Raw genomic sequence first — 22,272 nt, forward strand, 5'->3', positions numbered from 1 at the left:
AGACGAATACCTCGAGACTTGAAACGCGTCTGTGCGTCCTATTGAATTTGTTGGGGGAATAAGCTTTCAGGATTAGAAGATTATTTACAACGTCCGGTCAGCTAAGAGCGCGCGCGTAAGATCGGGCCGTGAGGGCCGTACAAGTTGGGAACCAAGGGGTCACGACTACTCCATCTTCAACTCTCTCCATCCATAAATCACCCACATCGTTGCATCGTTCTTGCTCACGCTACATCAGCAAGCGTATTCATCGCGCCGCCACCCATCGGGCCATCGATACGGTGCCTGCCACGCTTGGACAGACACGGCGGCTGCTCATCCCACACCTTGCATCTTCCTCTTCCCACCGAGCCCGCCATGTCGACGACCACCACTCCACCAGAGCCGCAGGCGCGCTCAAGCTCGATGCCCTCCCCTATCCACCATCTACTGAAGAGTTACACTTCGTCACACCCGCTCCGTTCGCCGTCACCATTACCTGCGAACGCCCGCGTCGATCCACAGCGCCCCCAGCGCACAGCGCCACCCTCCAGTTCGTCCCCACTCATGTGGACGTTGGGGGTATGGATAGCGTTTATCCAGTTTGCGTTGGCCAAGGGTCTGCACATCGTGTGGAGCCTGCTCAAGCATCTCGTCGTCGGACCACACCGCAAGAGCTGGGGATACCGCATGACGTTTGTGAGTCGGTCCTGGCGGACCTTGGTGGCGAGCGGTGGTGGAGACCGGCCACGGAGAGGAGCCGTGAATGCACCGCAGTACCAGGATTCCGGTCATCTGCTCTGAGAACGGTGTCACAAGGCAGGACACTCTTCCCACACCAGTTGCAGCGGAGCCTCCTGATATTTTGGCTGACACCAGATTGTCTCGTTCATGCGCAATGTTGCAAACTACACCGACTTTGCAGACATAGTACTTGTCCGCCGCCTGGTGTCTATCACCTACCTCATCCCCTTGCCAGCAGACGCGGTGGTCACACCGATCACCTTCCTCGTCCCGAAGCGGCGAGGTGAGGACGCATGCCGAGGGTTCTTCCGGTAAGTTCAAGCCGTGCTTACACCGGGAAAGGGACACATTGCCGGTCGTTGTGTGGCGTGCTGACCACAGCGACTGGGATTGGCAGGAGACGGGGACGCGCGAGCTCACGGGCGAGTGGGTTGTCAACAACGACGTGTGGAAGCGGCTCAAGGCGGAGCGGCGTGCGAGGTGGAACGCCGAGATGCGGCGGAGAGCCCACTATCACGTCGGCCCTTCGCGGTTACGCCACGACAGCATGAGCTCGGACACGTCGGAAAGCCGGTCGCCGCTCGGCCGCATTTTCTCGTCCCTTCCCACTCCAATCTATGGGCGTACCCCTGCGGTCGCACCTCGCCCGTTACCTGGAGGCCCCGAGGCAATGGAGATGCCCGAGCCCGAGGTGGAAGGTGTTCCCCCGTCGAGGCGCGAGAGGGTTATCTACTATGTCCATGGCGGCGCGTACTATGTCGGCAACGCGGCCACCCACCGCCTCATAACCATCGGCGTGAGCAAGGCCTGTAACGCCCGCGTCTTTGCTATCACGTACCGGCTCGCACCGGAGGCGGCGTTTCCTCTTCCACTCCACGACGTCCTCCACGGTTATCTCCGCTTACTGGCCCCTCCCTTGTCGATTCCTCCAGAGAACATTGTCGTGATGGGCGATTCGGCGGGTGGCGGTCTCTCCATCGCCCTGTGCTTGTACCTGCGCGACAACGGGTACCGGCTTCCCGCTGGCCTTGTGCTGATGTCGCCGTGGGTCGACTTGACCATGTCATGCGGTAGCTGGGACGAAAACGCGTACAGTGACGTCGTGCCGCGCCCAGACGCCGAGGACCACCTCAACCCAGTGGGGTGCTATCTGGGTCCAAAAGGTCTCCAGAGCCACCTCACGCACCCGTACGCGTCGCCACTCTTCGGCGATCTGCGTGGCCTGCCTCCGATGCTCATCCAGAGCGGTGAGGCCGAGGTTTTACGTGACGAGATCACACTCCTCGCACACAAGGCTACGCTTGCTGGCGTCCATGTAACTCACGAGCTGTATGAGGACATGGTTCACGTCTTCCAGACGTTCACATGGCTGCCAGCTGCCAAGGCTGCTGTCAACAGCGTTGGGAGGTGGGTTCGCCAGACGCTCCCCCGCGTCGAGTGGGAGGCGACTCAGGTCGCGCTGTCCGTCGAGGCTGCTCAGACCCTTCTGGAGCGCGAGGTGCAAGCTGGCACCGACAGCGACGCGGAGCACCTTGACTCGGACAACGACACCGATGGTGACGACACTCCGATCGCGGCGTCACCTGCTGGAAGAGGTACACTGCCGGTGTCGGCCTCGCTGGCCAGCATTGATGAGGAGCGTCCCTCTCGCCGCTCTTCCCGACGTCATCGCAAGGACGACTACGACAGAATGTCCAGAGATCACAGTACGCCGCGGCGGCAGAGGTCAGCCGCCAACTTTGCGCCCGATGTGTCCGTCATTCCGCTGGCAGTGCCCCGACAGCAACGTCCGACTGCGGCGTTCCCCCATCAACCCCACCTTGCGAACGAAACAGAATCTCCTCGCCCCCAACTTCACCGCGCGCACACTGCTGGCGTTGCCTCGAGCAGCAGCATCATCTCACCTCCAGCCCATCGCTCTACCTCCACCGCAACGCTGTCGCCGTCGCGCGAGGCCTCGTACTCCACCCTCGGTCGCACGCACTCGCAGTCGCACGTTCCACAAGCCACCCAGCATGCCGCTATCCGCCGCCGCCGCGCCACCGCGAGCCTCAGCATGCACGTGAGCTCACCAGTTTCACCAACTGGGGCCTATGCGCCGGGTCCGATGCACCCAGCGTCTCCGCCTCCCCCGACTCCTCGGAGAAGGCTCCGGGCTCCGACCATCACGAGTTATCCCTCGACTCCAACAGCGCGTACGCGCACGACTTCCCATACAGACATCTTTGAGCTTGTCGACAGCTACAACGAGAGCGGCGCTGCAAATCCGACCGTTGTCTACGGTGCCGAGGGTGAGATCCGCAGCGTGGGCGTGCTGGGCGATGAGGAGGATGAGTGGGAAGTGCCAGAAGATGATGCCCAGAGGTAGAGGACTAATTTAGTCGCGAGATTTCAGGAGGCGACACCATGATGTTTGTACCTGTACTTGGAACACCATAGTAATGTTGTGCATATCACTCATGTCGAGCACGCCAGTCTCAGACTTGCGAGGTTGGGAGAAATACAACCAAGTGCGGGGTATAGTACAAGAGACATCTAGCTGGATCTAGGGAACGAGAATGAGCCGGTAAGCTCAGCCTTGACGGCCTCTGGTGACGAGTCACGAGTCGACGCGACGTTGCGCTCCGGACTCAATATTGCTATTGCTTGGCCCTTTCTCGCGCGGCCCGCGGCGACGGCATGTGTGGGCTGGCCGTGAACACATCATCACCGCCCAGCGGCGAGAACCCGCCAGACGCAGCCCACACAGCTCCTTGGCGCTTGTATGCTGGACTGCGGGGCGAGAGCGGCTCTTGCGGAGCGCGGGCGTCGGCCGGTGGAGGCGTCTGGGGCCGTTGGGTCGGCGGTGCGAGTGCCGGTGGAGGCGTTTGGGGCCGTTGGGTCGGCGGCGAGAGTGCGGCCGGAGGACCGAGGACGCTATGGCCAAAGACCGCGCTAGAGCCAAAGACCGCGCTAGGGCCAAAGACCGAGTCGCGCGGGATGATGGGCTGGCTGTTCGGAGAGTGAGCCGGGATGCTGGGCTGGCTATTCGGAGACTGGGCCTGGGCCGCTCGGTAACTGCGCGGCGACGCAGGGGTAGCTGACTGCGAGACGGACCGCGGGCGAACACGATTAGGTGTCGCGTTTGGGAGGGTGATGAATTGGAGTTTGCCGCTGGGGGCATTCGTATCGAGCGCGAGGGAGAGGTTGACCGAGCTGGCAAAGGGGGGAGCGTGTACGTTCTGGGCGCCGCTGGTTCCTGGGGCCAGGAGGACGGGTCCACCAGGTGCTGGGGCGCCAACGATCCCGTCGGCGTCCAGCGCTGTCAGGGATCGCCGGAGCACAACTTGCCAGCGTACCTCGTCGTCGTCGGCCGAGGGCAGACACTGCACGCTCACGACGTAGCCGGAGCGGTCGGGGGTGCGGGGCGCAGCGGGTGGCTGTGAGAGTGGCGCAGGGGACGGCGAGGCCACCGCGGTAATGGGAGCGCGATGTTGCTGTGGAAATGTCGGAGTTATTGGCAAGCCGCCAATCCTTGGACTGACGGTCGGGGTGAGTGGTTCGTCGACCGACTCGCCTGACGCACTCGTCCCGCTGACGCTTGGGCTCACGTGTGAGCTGAGGCTCTCAGCGCGCGGCCGCCCGTCGACAACAGATGCGAGAGGCGCGTGGCGACGTCCGCTAGGTCTCCGTGCGAGCCACGCCGCTGTGTCCGATCGCCAAACGGTCGCCTCTGCTGGATCTGTCCTGGCAGTATCGGGTCTGACGGTTGGTGCTGCCGACTGTCCGCTATCGCCCTTGTCGCTGTAAGCTGAGCCGGACGACGGCGTCGATGGGCGCGACTCGCCGTAGTGGATTGGCCCGGTGCGTAGAGGCGGTGGAGGCGGTATGGGGGAGCGTGGAGGACGACGCGGCGGGCTCAGTGGAGTCGGATAACTGCCTGATGGCCCGGACGCGGGGAGGAGGAAAGGGTGATGATACATGACACTCGGCTCGCCCTTGATCAGAGGGTGGTCGGGCGACGGCCCGATGATGATTTCCGTGTCGTCGTGCGTCAACGTCGACACGCCGTCACTGTGGATTGAACGCATGGAGCGCATGGAGCGCACCGAGCCAAAGTTTGATGCGTTAGCACTCGCGCTGGGCACGGCCGATATCGAGCCCGCACTGCCTTGGCGCGAGTGCGACATCCGAGGACTGGTCGAGATGGACACGGATGCAATGTGCGCCAAGCCCCGAATCGACGGTGATGGGACGAGCTGCGGCGCATCGCTGTGCGCACTACTGCCGCTCAGTCGTCCTGCGCTCATTCGATCGAACGATCCCGACGCCGAATGACTGATCTGCCCATGGCCCTGTCCGCGCAACGCGCCGAACCACCCTTCGTCACGCTCTCCTCGGTCGCGCGGCTCGCGGATCGAGCGGGAGCCCTTACGGCGCAACAATCTGGCGGGGTTCAAACGGCTCGGTGAAGGTACAGGCTCGCCGCCGCCAGATAGGGAGCGCCGCAGCTCATTGGGCGGCGGCGGTCCTGGCGGTTCAAGAGGTAACGGGTCAACGGCCACAGTTGCTGCAGTCGAGTTGGTGATGCCACCCTGCCCGCGGAACAGGGAGAGCGGCGCCATCGGAGGCTCCGTCTCACGAGTATTCGAATTGGCGAGCACGCAGCTTCAGAGTTGACTTGTCGAAACGTGGGTCCGTCCGATGGTCGAGTCAATGTCCGACGTCAGCGTGACGCGAATCACACCAGGTCCAGCCGTGGTGCGTGGTGCGCGATCACGCGCGACAGAGATCAGTACGTGGAAAAAGAGTGGGAGGGCATGGGTGTCGGTCAAAGTTGGCGACTTGGCGTCGTGGACTCGTGGCCGTGGAAACGGATTGGGAGAGGACACGAACACAGCATGCGAAGGAGCCGTCTGGGAGTGGACAGGCGACTGGGTTGATGGCCGTGGCGTGAGAAAGGGAGTGGATGGGAACGAGTGTGCGGAAGGAGCGTTTCGGATTGGGCGTTGTGGAGGGAGAGAGCTGCGGTTGGGTGGCGACAGATCTACCGCCTGATCTAGTCTACAAGTGGTCCAAATGGGATGCGGAGAACGTGGCATGCCCTCTCGGAAGCTGCCCAGCTGCTTCAGCGTGGATGAGTACAGTGGGGCTAGCTGGCGGAATGCGACGGTCACCAACTGGAACGTCAACATGAGCTTGCCTGTCACACATTGCCTCTTTGGGCAACTTGGATGGTACGACCCCTGCAACATGAGAGAAGGGATGCGGATGCCGGCAGGCATCGCAACCGCAACCCAGCAACGCAACCCCTCTTTCGGACGACGCGTCGTTGCAACTGCTTTTGCCGTTGCCCGGAGAGGATAAGATGACACTGCCATTATTTGTGATTTGTGGGCAAGGTAAGAACAGACGAGAGCCCCGCTTCCAAGTTGACACTCCCATTCCTTCGGTGCAACGATATGCTTCCCCACGACGCGACGACGCGTTATTTTTTCTGTTTCTGCTTAAGCAGCCGGCCGGACCTAGTCAGCCTCACGGACGACGTAACGGGCAATATCGGTAACAACATTTGTCTCACCACTGACCACAGGTCTAAAGTTCCCGATTGTTTATTTCTCCTGTCGAGGCGAGACAGGCGGACAGGTTTAAATGAGCGGCACTCGGCAAGACACGCGGACAGAATTAAACAAGTGGCACTCGGTAAGACACGCAAGACACGCAAGACACGCAAGACACGCGATAGGATTAAACAAGTGGCACTCGGTAAGACACGCGGACACCATTAAACAAGTGGCAAGAATGTGAGGCGTCAATCCAATCCCGCGTTGGAACAAAGGTCGATAACCCTCCGTTCTTCATGGTCTCAAAGCTGTTGCGGCTAATATGTGGAATGGAAACTATGAATATGGATCTTATTTGGTACAGACGTTTTGAAACCCCAGTAAAATTAACGCCACACATCACTCAGGATTGTCGAGTGTGGCGGCGATCGCTTCGTCACCAGGCTTCGGAACTGACCAAGCTTCGATGACGCGTGCCTGTTTTCCATCGTACATACTATCCGAGCTCAACTCAGATAATGGTTCTTGGCGATGTTTGGGTTGAGAGTATGCACTTTCGGGCGCACCTTGATCCGGGCGCCACAGGTCCCCCTCTCGCCTGAAACATTACCCTTGTACCTGGCCCGCAACTCTACGAGACAAAGACGTGCGGTCGTGTAACCCTGGGACATTGATGCACGATCGCGCTCACATCAGGCGCTTACATCAGCCTAACGCTCAACCCAGATTGCCCATGCCGAAGCGTACCGTAGCTCCATCGGCGTCCCAGCACCGACGGCGCCACATGGAACGCCACCTGGCAAAGTAATGTATGTAACGCTGCATCCGCACGCGAAGGATCGTCTAGTGCGAAGATCAGGAATCGGGAATGCAGGGGGGTTGATAGGCAACGAGAGCTGGAAGTGGAGTCGACGCCTCGGTCAGAGTTCTCCCCAAGATCATGAGACGGAGGCGTTCAGTGATGAAAAATCTGTATTACCACGAGGTTGGTTAGACCGCTCGTGAACACGTGTGTTGTGAACTGAAGGCAGTGAGGTCCACAATGCCACAGGCTCCTTTATTTTGCACAGCTATCCAGTCGCTGGTCTATTTTGCAGTGTTAATGGGGCACGGAAGAGCGGAAGATGGTCGGATATCGGAATAATCATGTCCCAGTGACACAAGACACCAGGTGCGCAAAGCTCGGCGGTGCAATGGCGTGGGAAGTTTGGTGAATACTGCAGTGAACCAGTCATCCAAGCCTAAGGGCGTGGACGTCGACATCACATGAACCCCGTGACCCACAGCTAGAGCCAAAACCGTGAGAGAATTGAATACAGGGACGTACGAACCCTTGCTCCACCAGTCGGACACGAAGGCGGGCCCGAAATAATCGATCTGAGCCCCACTCCGAAAAGCTGGTTAAGCGGTCGCCATTGTTCATGTGACCTGGGTGAGACTATGGCGTAGCTCCATCGGCATGGCTTGTTCCTGTGCAAGGTATTCCAGGCAAGACGGTATGCTCCATGACCAATCGTAACCATAACCAGCCCCATGCCCAAGAACATACCGCCATGCCGATAGCCAAGACTAGCCTTTGCTTCCGTCAGCCCCACGCTAACCTCTGCGTTTGCGTTTGCGTTTGCGTTTGTCATGTGAGAATGATTGCGACGCCGTGGTGTGCCAGAAGCAGAGGCGAGGCCCGCCTGAACGGGGACATTAACGCAGTTTCAGACATTAAGATAGTTTCAGTGCGCCGTTGAGTGTATGTAGATTGATTGCATGGTTACATTCGTATGTAACGGTTCTTGCTACAAAGCGCTTTCCAAGGGCGCAATACGTGATGGTACAACTTGAAGAGATGTCTATATGCGATGTTCGATATGCAATGACCAAAAACCCAAGGAATCGTTTTGGAAGCAGTAACCCCCTAACCCCCTAACCCCCTAACCCCCTAACCCCCATATATATAGCAGACAGATGTGTGATGCACCCACAGATGTGTGATGCACCCCCCCCCCCCCCCCCGGGGAGTACGGACAAGAGAATCCCAGAAACCTTCTCAGTACTGGAGGTATGCAGCCGGCACCGTATGCACACACTGCGAGAGGTAGCCAGAGAGGCTGCCTCCCTTGGTCGCGACACGGGGAGCAGCGTAACCAAGATTGGTGTCGGGGCTGGGTGTGCAGGGGTACGGGCCCTCGCTCGAGCCAGAGGAGGAGCGTTGGGGCAGGGGCGACGAGCAGTCGACGTGGAGAGGCGGAAGGTCGTTGTCCTGGCCGAACAATTCGGCGTCGTCGAAGACGAAGGATTCAGGTTCGTAGAACGATTCAAAGTATTCCTCCGCATACTGGGGAGGGGTGACCAATGGAGGCGAGATGGGCGAGAACGCCGTGTGGATGACAGGACGCGCTGGGATCTTGGGGCGCTGGACATCCTCGGTAAACGAAGCAATGTTGTTGACGAGCACACGCAGGTGCTCGAGGGAAATGCGCTCCTCCGGCTTGGGCGTAAAGATTCTAGTGAGAATGTCTAAACATTCGTGCGAAATGGGGAGAATGCGACGGAGGAAAGCAGGGTCGGCGAGGAAAGCGGTAAAGGACTCGTCGGTCGGCGACGCGCAGCGCCATGGGTTGCGACCACAGACGAGGTTCACGAGGATGACACCGAGCGACCAGACATCTGCTGTCTGGGTCGTGTAGCACCTTGCGTTGTCCCACTCTCCAAGACACTCTGGCGCAATGTAGAAAGTGCTCCCACATCCAAACTCGGTAGACGATAGGTCACGAGTGGCGAGGCCAAAGTCAACAATGCGTACAACAGTGCCGTCATTGGAGCAGACAATGTTCTCGGGCTTGACATCGCGATGAGCGATGCCCAGCATGTGGAGGTGCTCAACACCGTCGAGGATTTGAATGAAGACCTTCTTGATCAAGAGGTCGTCACCAGCATACTGATGTCGTCAGCGAAATCATCTCAGGAAAACATGTCGATCGGGTCTGTGCGTCCCGGGTGGGGACGCCTCACGACGACTGGGGAGGTGACTCACGCGATGCTTCTCTGTGATCATGGCGAAGAGGTCACCTTCGTCTCCATAGTCCATGACAACATAGATCCCATCAGGCTCCCTAACAATGCGGTCCATGTGAATGATGGAGGGGTGATTGCGGGCAGCCCAATGTAATTGGGTCTCGCGTTGTTGGAAGCGAAGTTGCCTCTCATCAATGCCATGGCGACGCAGCTGCTTGACTGCGCGCTTCAGAGGAGGCTGGTAGCGGTAGTCGACAGCTGAGAAGACAACACCGTAAGCGCCGTTGCCGATTACGGAATCAAGGTGGATGTAGCCTTCGTCGATATAGCGCGGGCGGTGGATCGAGCAGCTTGCAGTCATGGCGATGTTGGGGCAAGTATTTCAAGGGAACAAGTAGTGCTGCAAGCAGTGGGGTCGTACTAGCGTCGGATGACGATAGAGTATTGGACAAGGTAGCTATGGCCTGTGGCGGCGGGCGTGGCAGTCAAGTGCGGGGTCGTCAAGTCGATAACGTTCAAGGACAAGTCGCTAACCGTTGTATTAAGAAACGTCTAGGAGAAAGAGAAGATGAAGATGATGGAGTATATGCACAAAGATGGTAAGGGGATGTGGTAGCGGTAACGGGCAGTCGCGAGCCCAGGTGGTGTTTAGGATCGACTACAGGAAGGATGGAGATGGAGGTTCTTGATGGCGTCGCGCCGTGCCGTTTTTGACCAGAAGCTCAAACTGCGGGTTGTGATATTCATGGCTGTACGGTTTGTCAGGCTGGCAGTTGCGTGGCCTGCTGATCCTGCTGATGGCGGCGGCTGCGGAGGTGGCCAAGCAGGAGCAGGAGCAGGAGCAGGAGCAGGAGCAGGAGAGGAGCATGAGGGGGGAAGTGTGCACGTCAGAACAAGAGACGCAGTCGTTCCTGAGGTTTCCCGCGCTAGACAGCAGAGGCGGAGCAGTAGAAGGCATGTAATACCAGGGTGAGATGGCGGCTCTCATCAAGCGCAGGTTTACGTGCCGACACTGATACCCCTGACCTAGATCCGTGGTCAGGGAGGCAAACCGCTCCCGCTGAAGAGTGCTTGCGACGCCTGAGTAGTTAGTACGTATGACATTGTGGCATCTTTTTGGATTGACCATCGGTCGGCTCATGCTCTCTTGAATCAGGGTAAAATTAAAAGCCCACCAAGTCGGACTGTGATATAACCTCTCCATCGTTGCCAACGTGAGTCACATCATAGACACCCAAAATTACCGTATGAGGCAAAGGTCGACATGATGTATTCAGTTCTACGCCACTACAGGAACGTCTGAATCACGTTTTGGCTACACTTTGCTTTGTGCGCCTCCCGGGGTGGTCTCAACCTCAAACGCCACATGCTAAAATGACGTTCCCAATAGGGCAATAGCGGTAAATCCATGGCACCGCTCAAGATGCGGAACAGCAACCTCCCAACATCACTTCAGGGCCACCCACTCTGACGATCTGGTCTCCTCCTTACCTTAGGGGCCGTAAAAGGGTTTGCTAGCCTCTTTCTTAATGTGCCAATTGTGAAAATTCCACTTTGCCCATTCCAACCAACTGGTCGATTTGAACCGTTCGGGACTGGGCCCCGGCCAAGTTGAAACTCAAAATCCCGAGCTTGGCCAAGCTATTCAACTTTCTGGGCAGGGCTTTGGATTTCTATCTGTTGCCCCAACCAATTCAATGCCTTAAACCTTATGATCGCGGCTCCACACCACCTACCATCAGCGCCGCAGGGCTAAATCCAAATGAAGCGGAAGCTATCCATACAACCGCCACGATACAGCCACGATACCCCATTACCTTGTTCCTGACATTGGTCTGCTGTCTGGGTGGCGGTGGTGGCTGTTCCTTCAAGAGGCAGCAGGCACAGCTCGTGGCCAGAGAAAAACGCGTTTCAAGCTACAGGCTTTTCCGTCTTTCACCCTCTGCCTTCAGGTCCCTTTCCGCCCCTACCGTACGCCATCAATCAACCTCTGTTGCCCTCTGGATCTCCCTCTGGATTTCCTCGCCTCCGAGATTAATACAGGGCAGTAACCTTCGATCGCAAGCAGACTGTAAATATCTCATCCAGGCCAAACCAATCCCGGTGGCTGCTATTTCACCTGACAACCTTGAATTGAGCTTGAAGAACAATATCAAAATGCTGACGGCTATTTCGAGGCACGTCCATCACGTTCCATGGCCCTAACTTCCAGAGCTGTGCTCTGATGCCACCGTTAAAGGAACCAAGTACTACGTGGCGCACTCTGTGCCCATAAAATGGGCCTCCCCTGACACTTTGGGATCGCTCATGTTCGAGCGAGTATCTCGGTGGCGCGCAAATACGATACCATACAACCCCCTTGTTTGTGCCGTACCTCTACCGTTGAATGCTAGCCCCCAGTTCTGACATGCGCGCTTTCCGGAACCAACGACCTGCCATCTGCCTCTGGTCTGGAAACATCTAGGGTTGAGCTTCCGTTGTGGCTGATGCATTGTTTGATTCACCGGATGGGACAAGTTGACATCTGCTCGGCTCTCGGCAACCTTGTCATGTTGGCCGACAATGACCACTCTTGTGACACAAGCCACACCAAGTGGGCCACAACATCTGGCGGGGCTCAGGATCGCTCAGGTGCACTGCATATATCCGCAGCATGGTGAATTGCACACGGCCGCCACGCAAGCTTATCAGTGTTGCCCCACGACCGTATAACAAGAGTATGTCGCTGCCCTGTGGTTCCTATGGTTGCAGAGTTCGGTTGATCTAGGTCCAGAGCCACTTCCCTGGTGGCGCCCGAATTCTCTCGGGAATGGCAACCCAAACCAAGCACTGTGCTTTTGTGTGTTCATATTACACTCTTCGAGCTCCCCGCAAACGTTGTGGAGAGTACGACGAACCCATGGCATGCTCCAGCAGGCTGTTCGCTCGTACCTTTACGACTCTGGAGTTCAAGCGGGCTTGCATTGTGGATACAAATGCGGACCTGGACCCCAAGTCGGAAGATGCGTATGCTCTCTCAAATTAATGCAGTAGTACGCCACCTGATGAACTGAACCGCCACTTCGGGGGGCCCAGAGAGTTGATTTCTCATAGTCATTGGACTGGGCCAGGTGCTCAGCCCCGGACCAAATTTAGACGCTTTCTCATAATCATTGGACTGGGCCAGGTGCTCAGCCCCAGACCAAATTTAGACTCTGGATAATAGCCGACGGAGACCAACTCGTGTCAGGTAGGCATGGACGTGGACCCGATCTGCAGTCGATGAAATCATATTCTGCAGTCTCTCCATCATGCTGTACACGAGTTGCTGGTCGGAGAGCTCCAAGAAGAGCCTCTCGTAGGAAGGTCTCTGGACAGTCGCGCTAGGACCTCTACAGTTGACACTCGTATCCACACTGGAATCCTGCATCTCCCGCTTCCTTCAAGACAGATCATCAATCTTGAATACGCTGTGATCCCCATCGACAGCTACAAGGTAGTTTGCGAGACGACGACAACGCCCTACACTTGGGACAACCTGTGAAGGCGTCAACTGGCTGTAGGTCACTGATTGTAGGGCCCAAAGTCCTTCTGAGCCGTTAAATTTCAGTGGAGGTTTGCAGTGACCCATTTCTGCTCATAACTAAAGCAGTGCTGCTCCAGCACTGTGCTAGCTCCCGGTACGAGCTTGTCATATTCACAGGCACACAGTTGAGGAGCTCATTCACAGAAGTTCGCCCCCATGTATGCATGCGATGTGTGCCGGTGGCAAGGTTGGAATCGGGAGGTCTCACATAGGCTGTGTCAGTTACAGTCATCCTTTTGAGGATCCAGCCAATGGTGAGTGGATTTCAGTCAGGGAGAAGCATAGCTTTGTAAGCTTATTCCACTTAGAGTGAATGTGTGGACTGTTTTGGCCACCGACTTCCACTGGAGACAACAGAATCACTAACATTGTCATAAACGCGTCCGTCGCCGTGGTCATCGCCAACTTGTATCACACACCCTCCATCTAACGCAAAGAATAATGAGTCGCCACATCAACAGAGTTTATGGTCAGTGCTCGAGGCCGGCCGTTGTGTTAACACCCTAGTCATCGGCATCGGATCGACAAAGTTTGATAAACCCCGCGGTGAACGGGACTATGACGAGCTCGGACTTGAAGCTACAGTCAAGGCACTCATTGACGCTGGTACCACCTACGATCAAGTCGACTATGCTGCCTGCGGCTACGTTTTTGGTGATTCGACTTGCGGCCAGCGTGTTTTATATCACCTCGGCCTAACTGGAATCCCGATTGTCAACCTCAACAATGCCTGCTCTGCGGGCTCTTCGGCATTTGTAAATGCAGTAAACACAATCCGCGGCGGCCAGGCAGAATGTGCACTAGCAGTTGGCTTTGAGAAAATGGCTCCTGGCCCGCTGTCCACCCCATGGACAGACCGCATTTTCCCCATGGCCGGAACTCTGGCTCAATTGTGGGAAATTGAAGAGCAGAATGCCTACTCAGAGCCCGAAACTGGCCCATACGCAGCTCAAATCTTCGGTGCTGCGGGAAAGGAGTATTGTGAGAGATACGGCGCCCGTCCCGAGCACATTGCCGCCATTGCCGCCAAGAACCACACCCATTCGGCCAGGAATCCCTATGCCCAGTTCCGGGTTCCCCTCAGTACCGCCAAAGTCCTAAAGTCCCGTCGCGTTTCCCGAGACGTGACGCTGCCTATGTGTTCGCCGACGTCTGACGGCGGTTCGGCGGCTGTGGTGGCAAGCGAGACTTTTGTCCGCAAACACGGTTTGGAGGACCGGGCAGTCGAGATTGCCGCTGTTGCCGTCGCCTCCGACTCATCTATTCTTTACAACGCTCGTTCCCGCATCGAGCTTGCTGGTGCTGACATGACACGTCGTGCAGGCAGGGCAGCATTTGCCGCGGCAGGAATGTCTCCTGCAGATATCCAGGTCATGGAACTTCACGACTGCTTCGCTTCCAACGAGCTCATCACATACGACGCGCTAGGGCTGTGCGAGCCAGGAACCGCCCATGAGATTGTCGAGGCTGGTGACAACACTTACGGCGGCAGATGGGTTATTAACCCATCTGGTGGGCTCGAGAGCAAAGGTCATCCCCTCGGTGCTACAGGCCTGGGGATGATCTTCTCAGCGGTCCTTCAAGTCCGTGGAGAGGCTGGTCGACTCCAGGCTCCGGGAGTCCGTAACGCCCTTACACACAATCTTGGTCTCCGTGGGGCCTGCGTAGTCTCTATCCTCCGCCGCCCCTCATTCTGGAAGCCAGGTTCTACCGCGACAACCCGTTTCGGCTACAACGTGGCTGACGAGGTGCGCCAGATTTCGGCTGTGGAGCTGGCCAAAGTTCGATCCCAGCTCCACTATTCTGACTTCATCGTTCCGCCGCTTGCTGGCTCTGGCTGGGCTGGTACCCGGCTCGGCACTGATGCCCTGGCCTTGCGTGCCCGGCTCTAGATAGCTCACACTAGAGGGCTCAGCGACGTCAATAGGTACCCGTTTCGGGTTTGTACTGAACAAGTAACTGTACATCTTGCACACAGAGCGCGCATGAAAAGGACAATGTGCGACCCAAGGAGGCGGAACCGTCTGTTAATGCAACACTCCGAACAGCAGGGGTACAGGGGACGGCCGCGTGATGCCGGCACCGGGAAGCGGAGTTGAGGCTTGGTACGCAATTTGACCCCGACGGGAGATGACTGATTTGTGTGGCATCTCGTTCTTTAGACACGTAAAACGGCGGAGAGGTGCCTATACCAGCCTAATGTGCCGGGCGTCCCAACCATTGCGTCTACTTGTTGTTCCTAGGCGGGTGATCACTAGTACCTTTCTCCAACGCATGCACACTCAAGAACATGGAAGAGGTTGGCCCACGGGCATGCCGTAATTGAAGCCACGTCTGACAAACTCGCGTCAATCTCTCCTGCCATCGGCTTTGACGACATGAAACTGTCCGCGCGACATCCATGCTGTAATCGCGGTTTGCTAAAGATAATCTGTTGCAACGCGACGGGAGCCGAAATGCATCAGAAATGATCAAAATGACGTGAGCATGACTGACACGGTAACCGAGTCCACTTCGGGAAGTGAAGCAGTTGCGCTCGCAATTATCCCGTCTGCCCACATGGGGCTTGCCAACCTCCTCATCCAATAGAGCAGGTCCCGCAACGGCTGGGCCATCCACACTTTCCGTGTTCCTCGGTTGCATCCTACAATCAGGACTGGTAAGTACTGTACAGTAACTGAATGTGGCGCATATCCGCAATGTCCAGCCGTGGCGGTCGGATCGTCGCTGAGCAACAATGAAGAGTGGCGCCACCAGGGCTCGGCAGATCGGCAACCCGCGGCTACTCGTTGAAATGCACGATTCACTTTAGGATCATTACGTGCGCCTATGCTGTTATCGCGTAGGTTGGGAGAGTCAGTGTCATGGCCCTTACATTCCAGCTGCATTGCACGCTAGTGTAACCTTGTCACCGAGTCCCATATCTGGACTCAGTGTCCACGTCATCTCCAACACGTCCCCCTGAGTCGCAGCAGACCCGGAGGCACGCTCCACTCGGGCCTGAACCACCTTTTTGTGCCACATCTTGATCCCGCTCCACAACCCAACAAGCCCTGCCGTCATGCCGCAAGCGTAGCCCTCTTCGACACCGCTCAATCTGCGTTACTCTGATACCACAATGAACAGTGACCAGCTTGGTGGTGCCCAGGCCGGGCCAGATCAGATCCCCACCTGTTCCCAGCTTCCGCAATACATTGAAGCCAATTCGTTGCCAACATGCCGCCGTTGAAACGGCCAGATTGAGTTTGCGTGGTAGTGCGCGGTTGTGCCGAGCCCAGTCCAACTGTTATGATGTGGCGCAACGTCGATCAGACCTGTCGCAGGACATTCCACAGATCATGGCAATCTTGAAGTTCCGAGGCGAACGCCTGGTTCCCACGAGTTCCCACTTCCCACGAGTTCCCACGAGTGCGCACTCTTTGTTGCGCTTGCCGAAGCAGGAACACCGGCATCGTTGGTTCTTCGGCTTGGCGACAGTGACCGCAGGGGCAGCGTTCACCGAACGGTGCTTGCTGCGGACCGGTGCCAGCCCGCGGCACAGCTGTCCACAACCTGCGCAGTACCTATTGCAATCACCAGGTCCACCCGCGTTGGAACCGGGTAACATTTCGTTTCATGATGCGACACGGCTGTGGTCGTTCCCATGTGGCATGTGTTTCAGCACACGAAGTCGAAACGTTAACAAGAGCGATCTTCCGCGCGCCATCACGCCTCAAATTAAGTCGCGTAGTGGCTCGAGCGAGGGCCCATGCAGGTGCGGTGAGGTAGGAACCGGTTCCGTCAGCAGTATTACCTGTGTAGATGTTCTGGTCGTGGGCTAGGTGAGTTGAGGTAGGATGCGGCTGCGGCAGTTTGTTTGCTGTTTGCGGGCTCAGTACAACACTGCTTCCAGTGAGCTCATTATTCGTATAAACCCAACCAAAGGCCGCGCCGCGAGCTGCTAGCCATGAAGCATGAAGTGCTCGTTGGCCTCGTGAGTACTGGTACCACCAACAGTGCAAGCCGATGGTGGGGTCGGATGTGGGAGATTCTGGTCAAGCTGTGAATTGGTAAGCCTGTTAATTGCCGTTGCCGGCGGCATTGGGCGTTGGCCAATGACATCACTCGGTTGCCATCAAGACTGGTGGAACTGTTGATGTCGCCGACTTTGGACGACTCTCATTTACTAACCACTCTGATCGCGACAGCGTACATAATCAGACGGAAAAGCTCACCGTCACAGCGACTGTCCAAGTACCATGACACCCACTCTTCATTTGCCCTCCATGGAACGCTACAGCCCCAAGGACAAACAGAGGTACGTCCCCTCGTCCCAACTGCACTCATTCCAGCTTCTCGTCAGTCTCGCCTCGAAACGGATGGCACCAGGGCACGCGCTGACCTCTAGATACAAGACAGTAGTGCACCGGTGAGCCTCCGTCCCCCCTCTCGCGCTGATCTCAGATGGCCTGTCATTCTGACCAACATCGTGTCCGCGGTCGTCTCGGCCAACCACGAGCTTGACCAGTCGGAAACAGCCAAGTTGGCGGAAGGCAAGGAGATCATCAGAAAGCTCAGCGAACTCAAGCACCACATGGGACGTAACCGTGTCCTCGAGTACGTCTGCACGCGACGCGCGGATGCGTGTAACCCTCCCGAAGTCGGGGGACGCTGACGTCAGGCCAATCCCCGAAGACGGAGATGCGAATCGCGCATGCTACAACGACGAGCTGGCAGCGACGCCAGAGGAAGACAAGCGGTGGTTCACGATGAACTGGCTCTTCGCCGAGTGCTACCTGTGAGTGTGACTCCGGACACGATGACTCATTGACACCAGCTACCGCCTTCTGCGGTCGTTCTTCGCCGTAACGACCCACTGGAAGTCCTATGACCCCTTCTTCGAGTCCAAGGCCCAGACGTACAAGAGCAGCTCGGGTGCTATCGTGCACCTCGCCAACGCGCTCAACTCTATGGTCGCGAACGTACGCCTCCAGGACGACTGGGAGGCGAAGAGCAGCCCACTCGAGATGGCCTTCTGGTGAGCAGTTCAAGTTCCCTGTACTGAGCACGCTTACACCGAGGGAAATGGTCCAGGCGGATCTGTGGGGCAATGCAACCGACCTGTCACTGCTCGTCGACCTCAACTACGCCGACCTGCAGAAGCTGCAGGCCGTCGGAGCAGCCGCCCAGCAGGAGCAGGCGACCAGAATCCTGCGTGATGACCTGCCGCGCGTGTGGGAGCTCCTGAAGACAGTCAAGGGCGGGCGAGTGGACATTGTCCTGGACAATGGTGAGTGCAAGCATCTCACATCCGGGCCATGCCCTCCAAACCACGCGCAAGCGTGCGATATGAGCCATCAGCCCAAATGACCTGAATTGGTTTGCGAGGAGGAACACTGACATCAAGCTGGCTTCGAGGTGTACACCGACCTTATTCTGGCCGACTTTCTTGTGTCCTGTACGCCCTTTGTCAACACGGTCGTCTTCCAGTATGCCTTGACGAGTCCAAGTTCTGACGCCAGCCCCAAGATGATCCCATGGTTCGTCTCCGACGTCCTGCCTGGTGACTTTGAGTACGTCGACCTCACGCCGTCTCGCTGACATACAGATGGGCGATCGAATCACTCCTCAACCCCGAGTTCTTCTCGGCACACGCCAACATATCAGAGGCGGACACGCAGGGGCTGATTGCACTCAGTAACAGGTGGCGTTCGCACGTCGCGTCAGGAGCATTCCACCTGTCGGTCCCTACCAGTACTCCAATCGGCACCGACGCTCCGGCAGCCAACTTCTGGACGACGCAGTACGCGTATGCCGACCTGCCTGCCCTTGATCCCGAACTGCTCGCCGAGCTGCAGAAGTCGGACCTTGTGATCTTCAAGGGTGACCTGAAGTGAGTATGAGCGAGTCCAGCTGTGTTATTTGTGCGGTCAACTGTCCTACAGTACCTCATGGACTCTTCCCTGTTCTGGGTCGCTACGCCATCTATCTCCCTCACCTGTTCCACGCTCACACCCGCAGCTACCGCAAGCTCGTCGGTGATTGCAAGTGGCCCACAACCACACCGTTCGAGGAGGCTCTTGGTGAGTTTGCGCGAGTACGGAGTTGGCCCCTAATGCCAGGCCCACTTAACGGCAAAATCAACCTCGTGTCTCTACGCACAAACAAGGCGGATACTATGTACGTTTGCATTTCCCTGTCCCATCTCGAGTCACTTCCTATTACCCCCCTCTCTCCTCTCCCGTCGCCCTCGTCTCAAACCTCTCCTTCCGTTGGCTTGGACGTTAAACTTGGCGTAAAGCTCCCTAGCTAACGCACAGCTGTGGCCTTGGCCCGGGTATTGAAGAGCGCCTCGACGTCGAGGCGCCCGACTGGCGCGTCTCTGGCAAATACGCCGTCGTGTCGTTCTCGCCGCGTACGCTGTAGAGGGACAGACCTTACGAGCCAGTTTGTAGTACGAGGCCTGTCTGCCGGAAACCTGCGTGACTCGTTTCGCACCACTCATCGTAACCCACTGACTACTGGCAATCTGGGTCTCTATGTTGACACGCTTGGCGTCAACCGCCAGGGTGTTGGCGCGTCTACACGCCGTCGTGTCGAGTCGATATCGACACGTCCTAACCTATTGACGTAGCTACCTTGACTTCCTAGCTCCCTGCCCAAACTGTCCGCAAAGTCGTCCATGTCCCTCCCGCAGAAACCCCTCTAGTCCTTGCCTCGCGCAGACCCATGCGAGGCAAGGACTAATACTCGCTCTTGCTCAACTCCCCCCACAATATCTGACCCGGACTCGTTATGCGCCAATCACAATCACAAGCTCGCCTCGCCTCGTCTTTCTTGTATTCGTTGCGATGGCACAGTCTGGCAAGCCCCCTCATCATCTACCGCTACACCTAGCTTGCTGGCCCAGATTGTCCACCGCCTGGCGATCCCCGCACCCGCCCTCCCCCCTCCGTCTTCCTGTCGTGAAATCCTTGCCTTGTCCTGCCTTCATCCTTACGGCGCCTTCACTTGCCGCCCCATTGTGTCACTGACCTACCCTTTCCCGAGCTCGTCGAGGCCACCACGCACATCAACAACGTCTGAGCGGATTCTCCAACCTGGTCCGACCATGTTTCGGGTCCCTGACGCCGTAGAACTCTTTTCAAGACTGGAACGTTCGCTCCACATCCTCTCGAAGGACAGGAATCGCATGTCCGAGCGACTGTTTCTCAGCGCAATTTACCCACGTCGCAGACAAGGCTGGTATGGTATCCGCAGATGAAGCGGTTAGGGTTCCAGACCCTTTGGGGCATCGTCCCCAGTCAGACGTCTCAGAAGGATATGGCCGTCTGCCCGTAGTCGTTCCGTAGGTTCATCTAGATCTTTAGGAGGTCGTAACAATATCCCTCCTTGCCTAGGGCAGCTATTTCGGACTCTGCCGAAGGGGGCAGTTTATCAACGCGGCGGGGGATTGTCCTCGCCCGGGTCCCCAGATCTGGGGACTGGGCATGCTCGCCGTCGATATGGTTGTTATACAGAAGCATTTGGTTCCGCCAACCACACTGGTAGGATTCATAGCTTGTGCTTGCAATGTGGCACTTATGGGCTCCGTGAATACCGGAGACCTAGTGGCACCTGCAATACAGAGCGCGCTGCTTGACGTAACTATCTTCTGATCCGTTAATACATTCTCATACCCCCCCGTTGTCGCAGAGCTTCATACCCTCCGTTGTCGCAGAGCTTCATGAATATCCCTTGGACTGATTGCGTCCACAATGTCCGATGACAAGTCTAAACGACCTTTTTTGGTCTAGAAGCCTCACTCGACTGGCTCTTGCTCAGCCATCGCTTTGCCTTGAGTGTCTCGGCGTCGTCTTTGACGGCATGAACCGAGGAAGCCCACTGTTGCCAGTACTCGTAGTCCTGAGCCGTGGTGTCGCATTTACGGTAACTGCCCATACTCTGGTCCCAGATCTGCCAGAAGAGGCCAAAGTTGAAGCGCCAGTGCGAGTGGCCAATGGTAAGCATCTTGGTCCCGCTAGCCAAGGCGATAGGCAAAACGAACGGGTGGCAGATGAGGAGCCACGGGTTGGATTTGTATCCCGAGTGACCGACCAGTGTCGAGGAGAGGACAAACGAGGGTGGTGCGATCCAGTAACACCAAATGTGGCCCCAATGTAGATGACCATCTCGATGGTGTTGAACTTGAAAGAGATGGCGCCGGTTGGGTCGCGAAAGATGAGGGCGTTGCAGTCAGAACGGTGAAGGGAGAGCGTTGCACCAGGCCGTAATCCATCGGTTGGACGGAGGAGCGTAGTACCGTACCAGCTCTTGTACAGGAGGGTGGTGACCTGGATGATGAGTTATCTGTAGACAATGGCGACCGAGGACGCTGTACATCCGAGCATGATGGCCTGGGCCTGGAACCAAAGCCAGATGGAAGAGTCGGCGAGCTCGAGCCAGGCACCAAAGGCCCCATCTGCCGCAGATGTTTGGTATTAGTTCCTCTGGAGATGGTGGACATCTTGCGACTAAACATCATAACAGCGGGTGAAGGCCGACCAGTGCGTGAAGACGTCTGTATTTATAGCATTGACGATACGAGTCCGGCTGGCGTTCATTGAAGCTCAAGTCAATTTGTTGATTTGCCCAACTGCCACAGACCCTCCTTTTCGGCGCAGATCTTGCCAAACACATAGATGTGTACGCCTCATCTCACCAGACCCCGTACTGATGACCATCGGGCCAGGCAGCCGTCAACTTTAACTCTCTCGTCATCGGCCCATAGCAAGACGACGGTCGCAGGACAATGGTGGCAGAATCATATAAGATGAGTCCGGAAAGAACACTCAGGAACAGGGCCTAGACCGATTAATTGACGCGTGTATCGTGCGTGTACGCGTTTGACGTTTCGGGTTTCGGGTTGCTGCGTGCTGCGGTGCCCATCCCCAGTCCTCCCCCCGTTGTCCCGTATCAGCGCAGTCCGAGCCGTGCGTGTCTTGCCTCTGTTCGTGCTTTGGACGGTGACGTGGAAGCATCCACAATAAACTTGGGTCCCTCCAGGGGTACATTTCACCCTTCTTTATGCCTTCTTTATGGATCCCACTGCACCGCCTTCAAGTTGAGGCGGTACAGTTGGAACAGTGCCACGACCTGATATAAAGGATGGACGTCTCGTTATACCCACTTCATCGTCCCGGCTTTCTGCGTCTGGCTAAAGCGCGTCCGTGTTGATCGCGTAGTGCGCGTCGGACCTCCTCCAACAGCCATCACTCACTCCCCCGACAACAACCTCCCGCAACCGCCTCCCGCAACCACCTCTCACACCTCCACTGCCGGACCACCCACCACTCTCCCTCACCACGGGTCTTTGTCCACGCTATGGAAATGTCGTGTTGGCCGTGCATTGACGGTGACTGCGACACCAACCAGAATCCTCCACCACTGCCCTTCCTCCACCCACTCGCGCGA

At 57.2% G+C, this 22,272-nt stretch overlaps 6 protein-coding genes across 6 annotated transcripts; 3 read left to right on the forward strand and 3 right to left on the reverse strand.

Moving 5' to 3' along the window:
- Positions 1-357: 357 nt before the first annotated feature.
- On the forward strand, positions 358-3,091 carry CcaverHIS019_0605410 (uncharacterized protein; the record flags this gene model as incomplete). The annotated part of the gene is made up of 3 exons (XM_060603009.1): positions 358-678; positions 859-1,034; positions 1,105-3,091. The coding sequence occupies 3 exons, from the start codon at positions 358-360 to the stop codon at positions 3,089-3,091; spliced, it is 2,484 nt and encodes an 827-aa protein (XP_060459347.1).
- A 271-nt stretch (positions 3,092-3,362) lies between these two features.
- CcaverHIS019_0605420 (uncharacterized protein) lies at positions 3,363-5,327 on the reverse strand (the record flags this gene model as incomplete). The annotated part of the gene is made up of 1 exon (XM_060603012.1): positions 3,363-5,327. The coding sequence occupies one exon, from the start codon at positions 5,325-5,327 to the stop codon at positions 3,363-3,365; it is 1,965 nt and encodes a 654-aa protein (XP_060459348.1).
- A 2,980-nt stretch (positions 5,328-8,307) lies between these two features.
- SKS1 (uncharacterized protein) lies at positions 8,308-9,636 on the reverse strand (the record flags this gene model as incomplete). The annotated part of the gene is made up of 2 exons (XM_060603013.1): positions 8,308-9,198; positions 9,295-9,636. The coding sequence occupies 2 exons, from the start codon at positions 9,634-9,636 to the stop codon at positions 8,308-8,310; spliced, it is 1,233 nt and encodes a 410-aa protein (XP_060459349.1).
- Positions 9,637-13,661: 4,025 nt separating this feature from the next.
- CcaverHIS019_0605440 (uncharacterized protein) lies at positions 13,662-14,732 on the forward strand (the record flags this gene model as incomplete). Its single annotated transcript, XM_060603014.1, has 1 exon — positions 13,662-14,732. The coding sequence occupies one exon, from the start codon at positions 13,662-13,664 to the stop codon at positions 14,730-14,732; it is 1,071 nt and encodes a 356-aa protein (XP_060459350.1).
- Positions 14,733-17,078: 2,346 nt separating this feature from the next.
- Positions 17,079-19,245, forward strand: HRT2 (uncharacterized protein; the record flags this gene model as incomplete). Its single annotated transcript, XM_060603015.1, has 13 exons — positions 17,079-17,137; positions 17,172-17,177; positions 17,228-17,248; positions 17,284-17,436; positions 17,501-17,617; positions 17,657-17,857; positions 17,901-18,109; positions 18,227-18,308; positions 18,342-18,392; positions 18,428-18,712; positions 18,841-18,902; positions 18,942-18,999; positions 19,140-19,245. The coding sequence occupies 13 exons, from the start codon at positions 17,079-17,081 to the stop codon at positions 19,243-19,245; spliced, it is 1,410 nt and encodes a 469-aa protein (XP_060459351.1).
- A 1,347-nt stretch (positions 19,246-20,592) lies between these two features.
- On the reverse strand, positions 20,593-20,829 carry CcaverHIS019_0605460 (uncharacterized protein; the record flags this gene model as incomplete). Its single annotated transcript, XM_060603016.1, has 1 exon — positions 20,593-20,829. The coding sequence occupies one exon, from the start codon at positions 20,827-20,829 to the stop codon at positions 20,593-20,595; it is 237 nt and encodes a 78-aa protein (XP_060459352.1).
- Positions 20,830-22,272: the final 1,443 nt, after the last annotated feature.

This window comes from Cutaneotrichosporon cavernicola, assembly GCF_030864355.1.
Source record: "Cutaneotrichosporon cavernicola HIS019 DNA, chromosome: 6".
NCBI classification, from domain to species: Eukaryota; Fungi; Basidiomycota; class Tremellomycetes; order Trichosporonales; family Trichosporonaceae; genus Cutaneotrichosporon; species Cutaneotrichosporon cavernicola.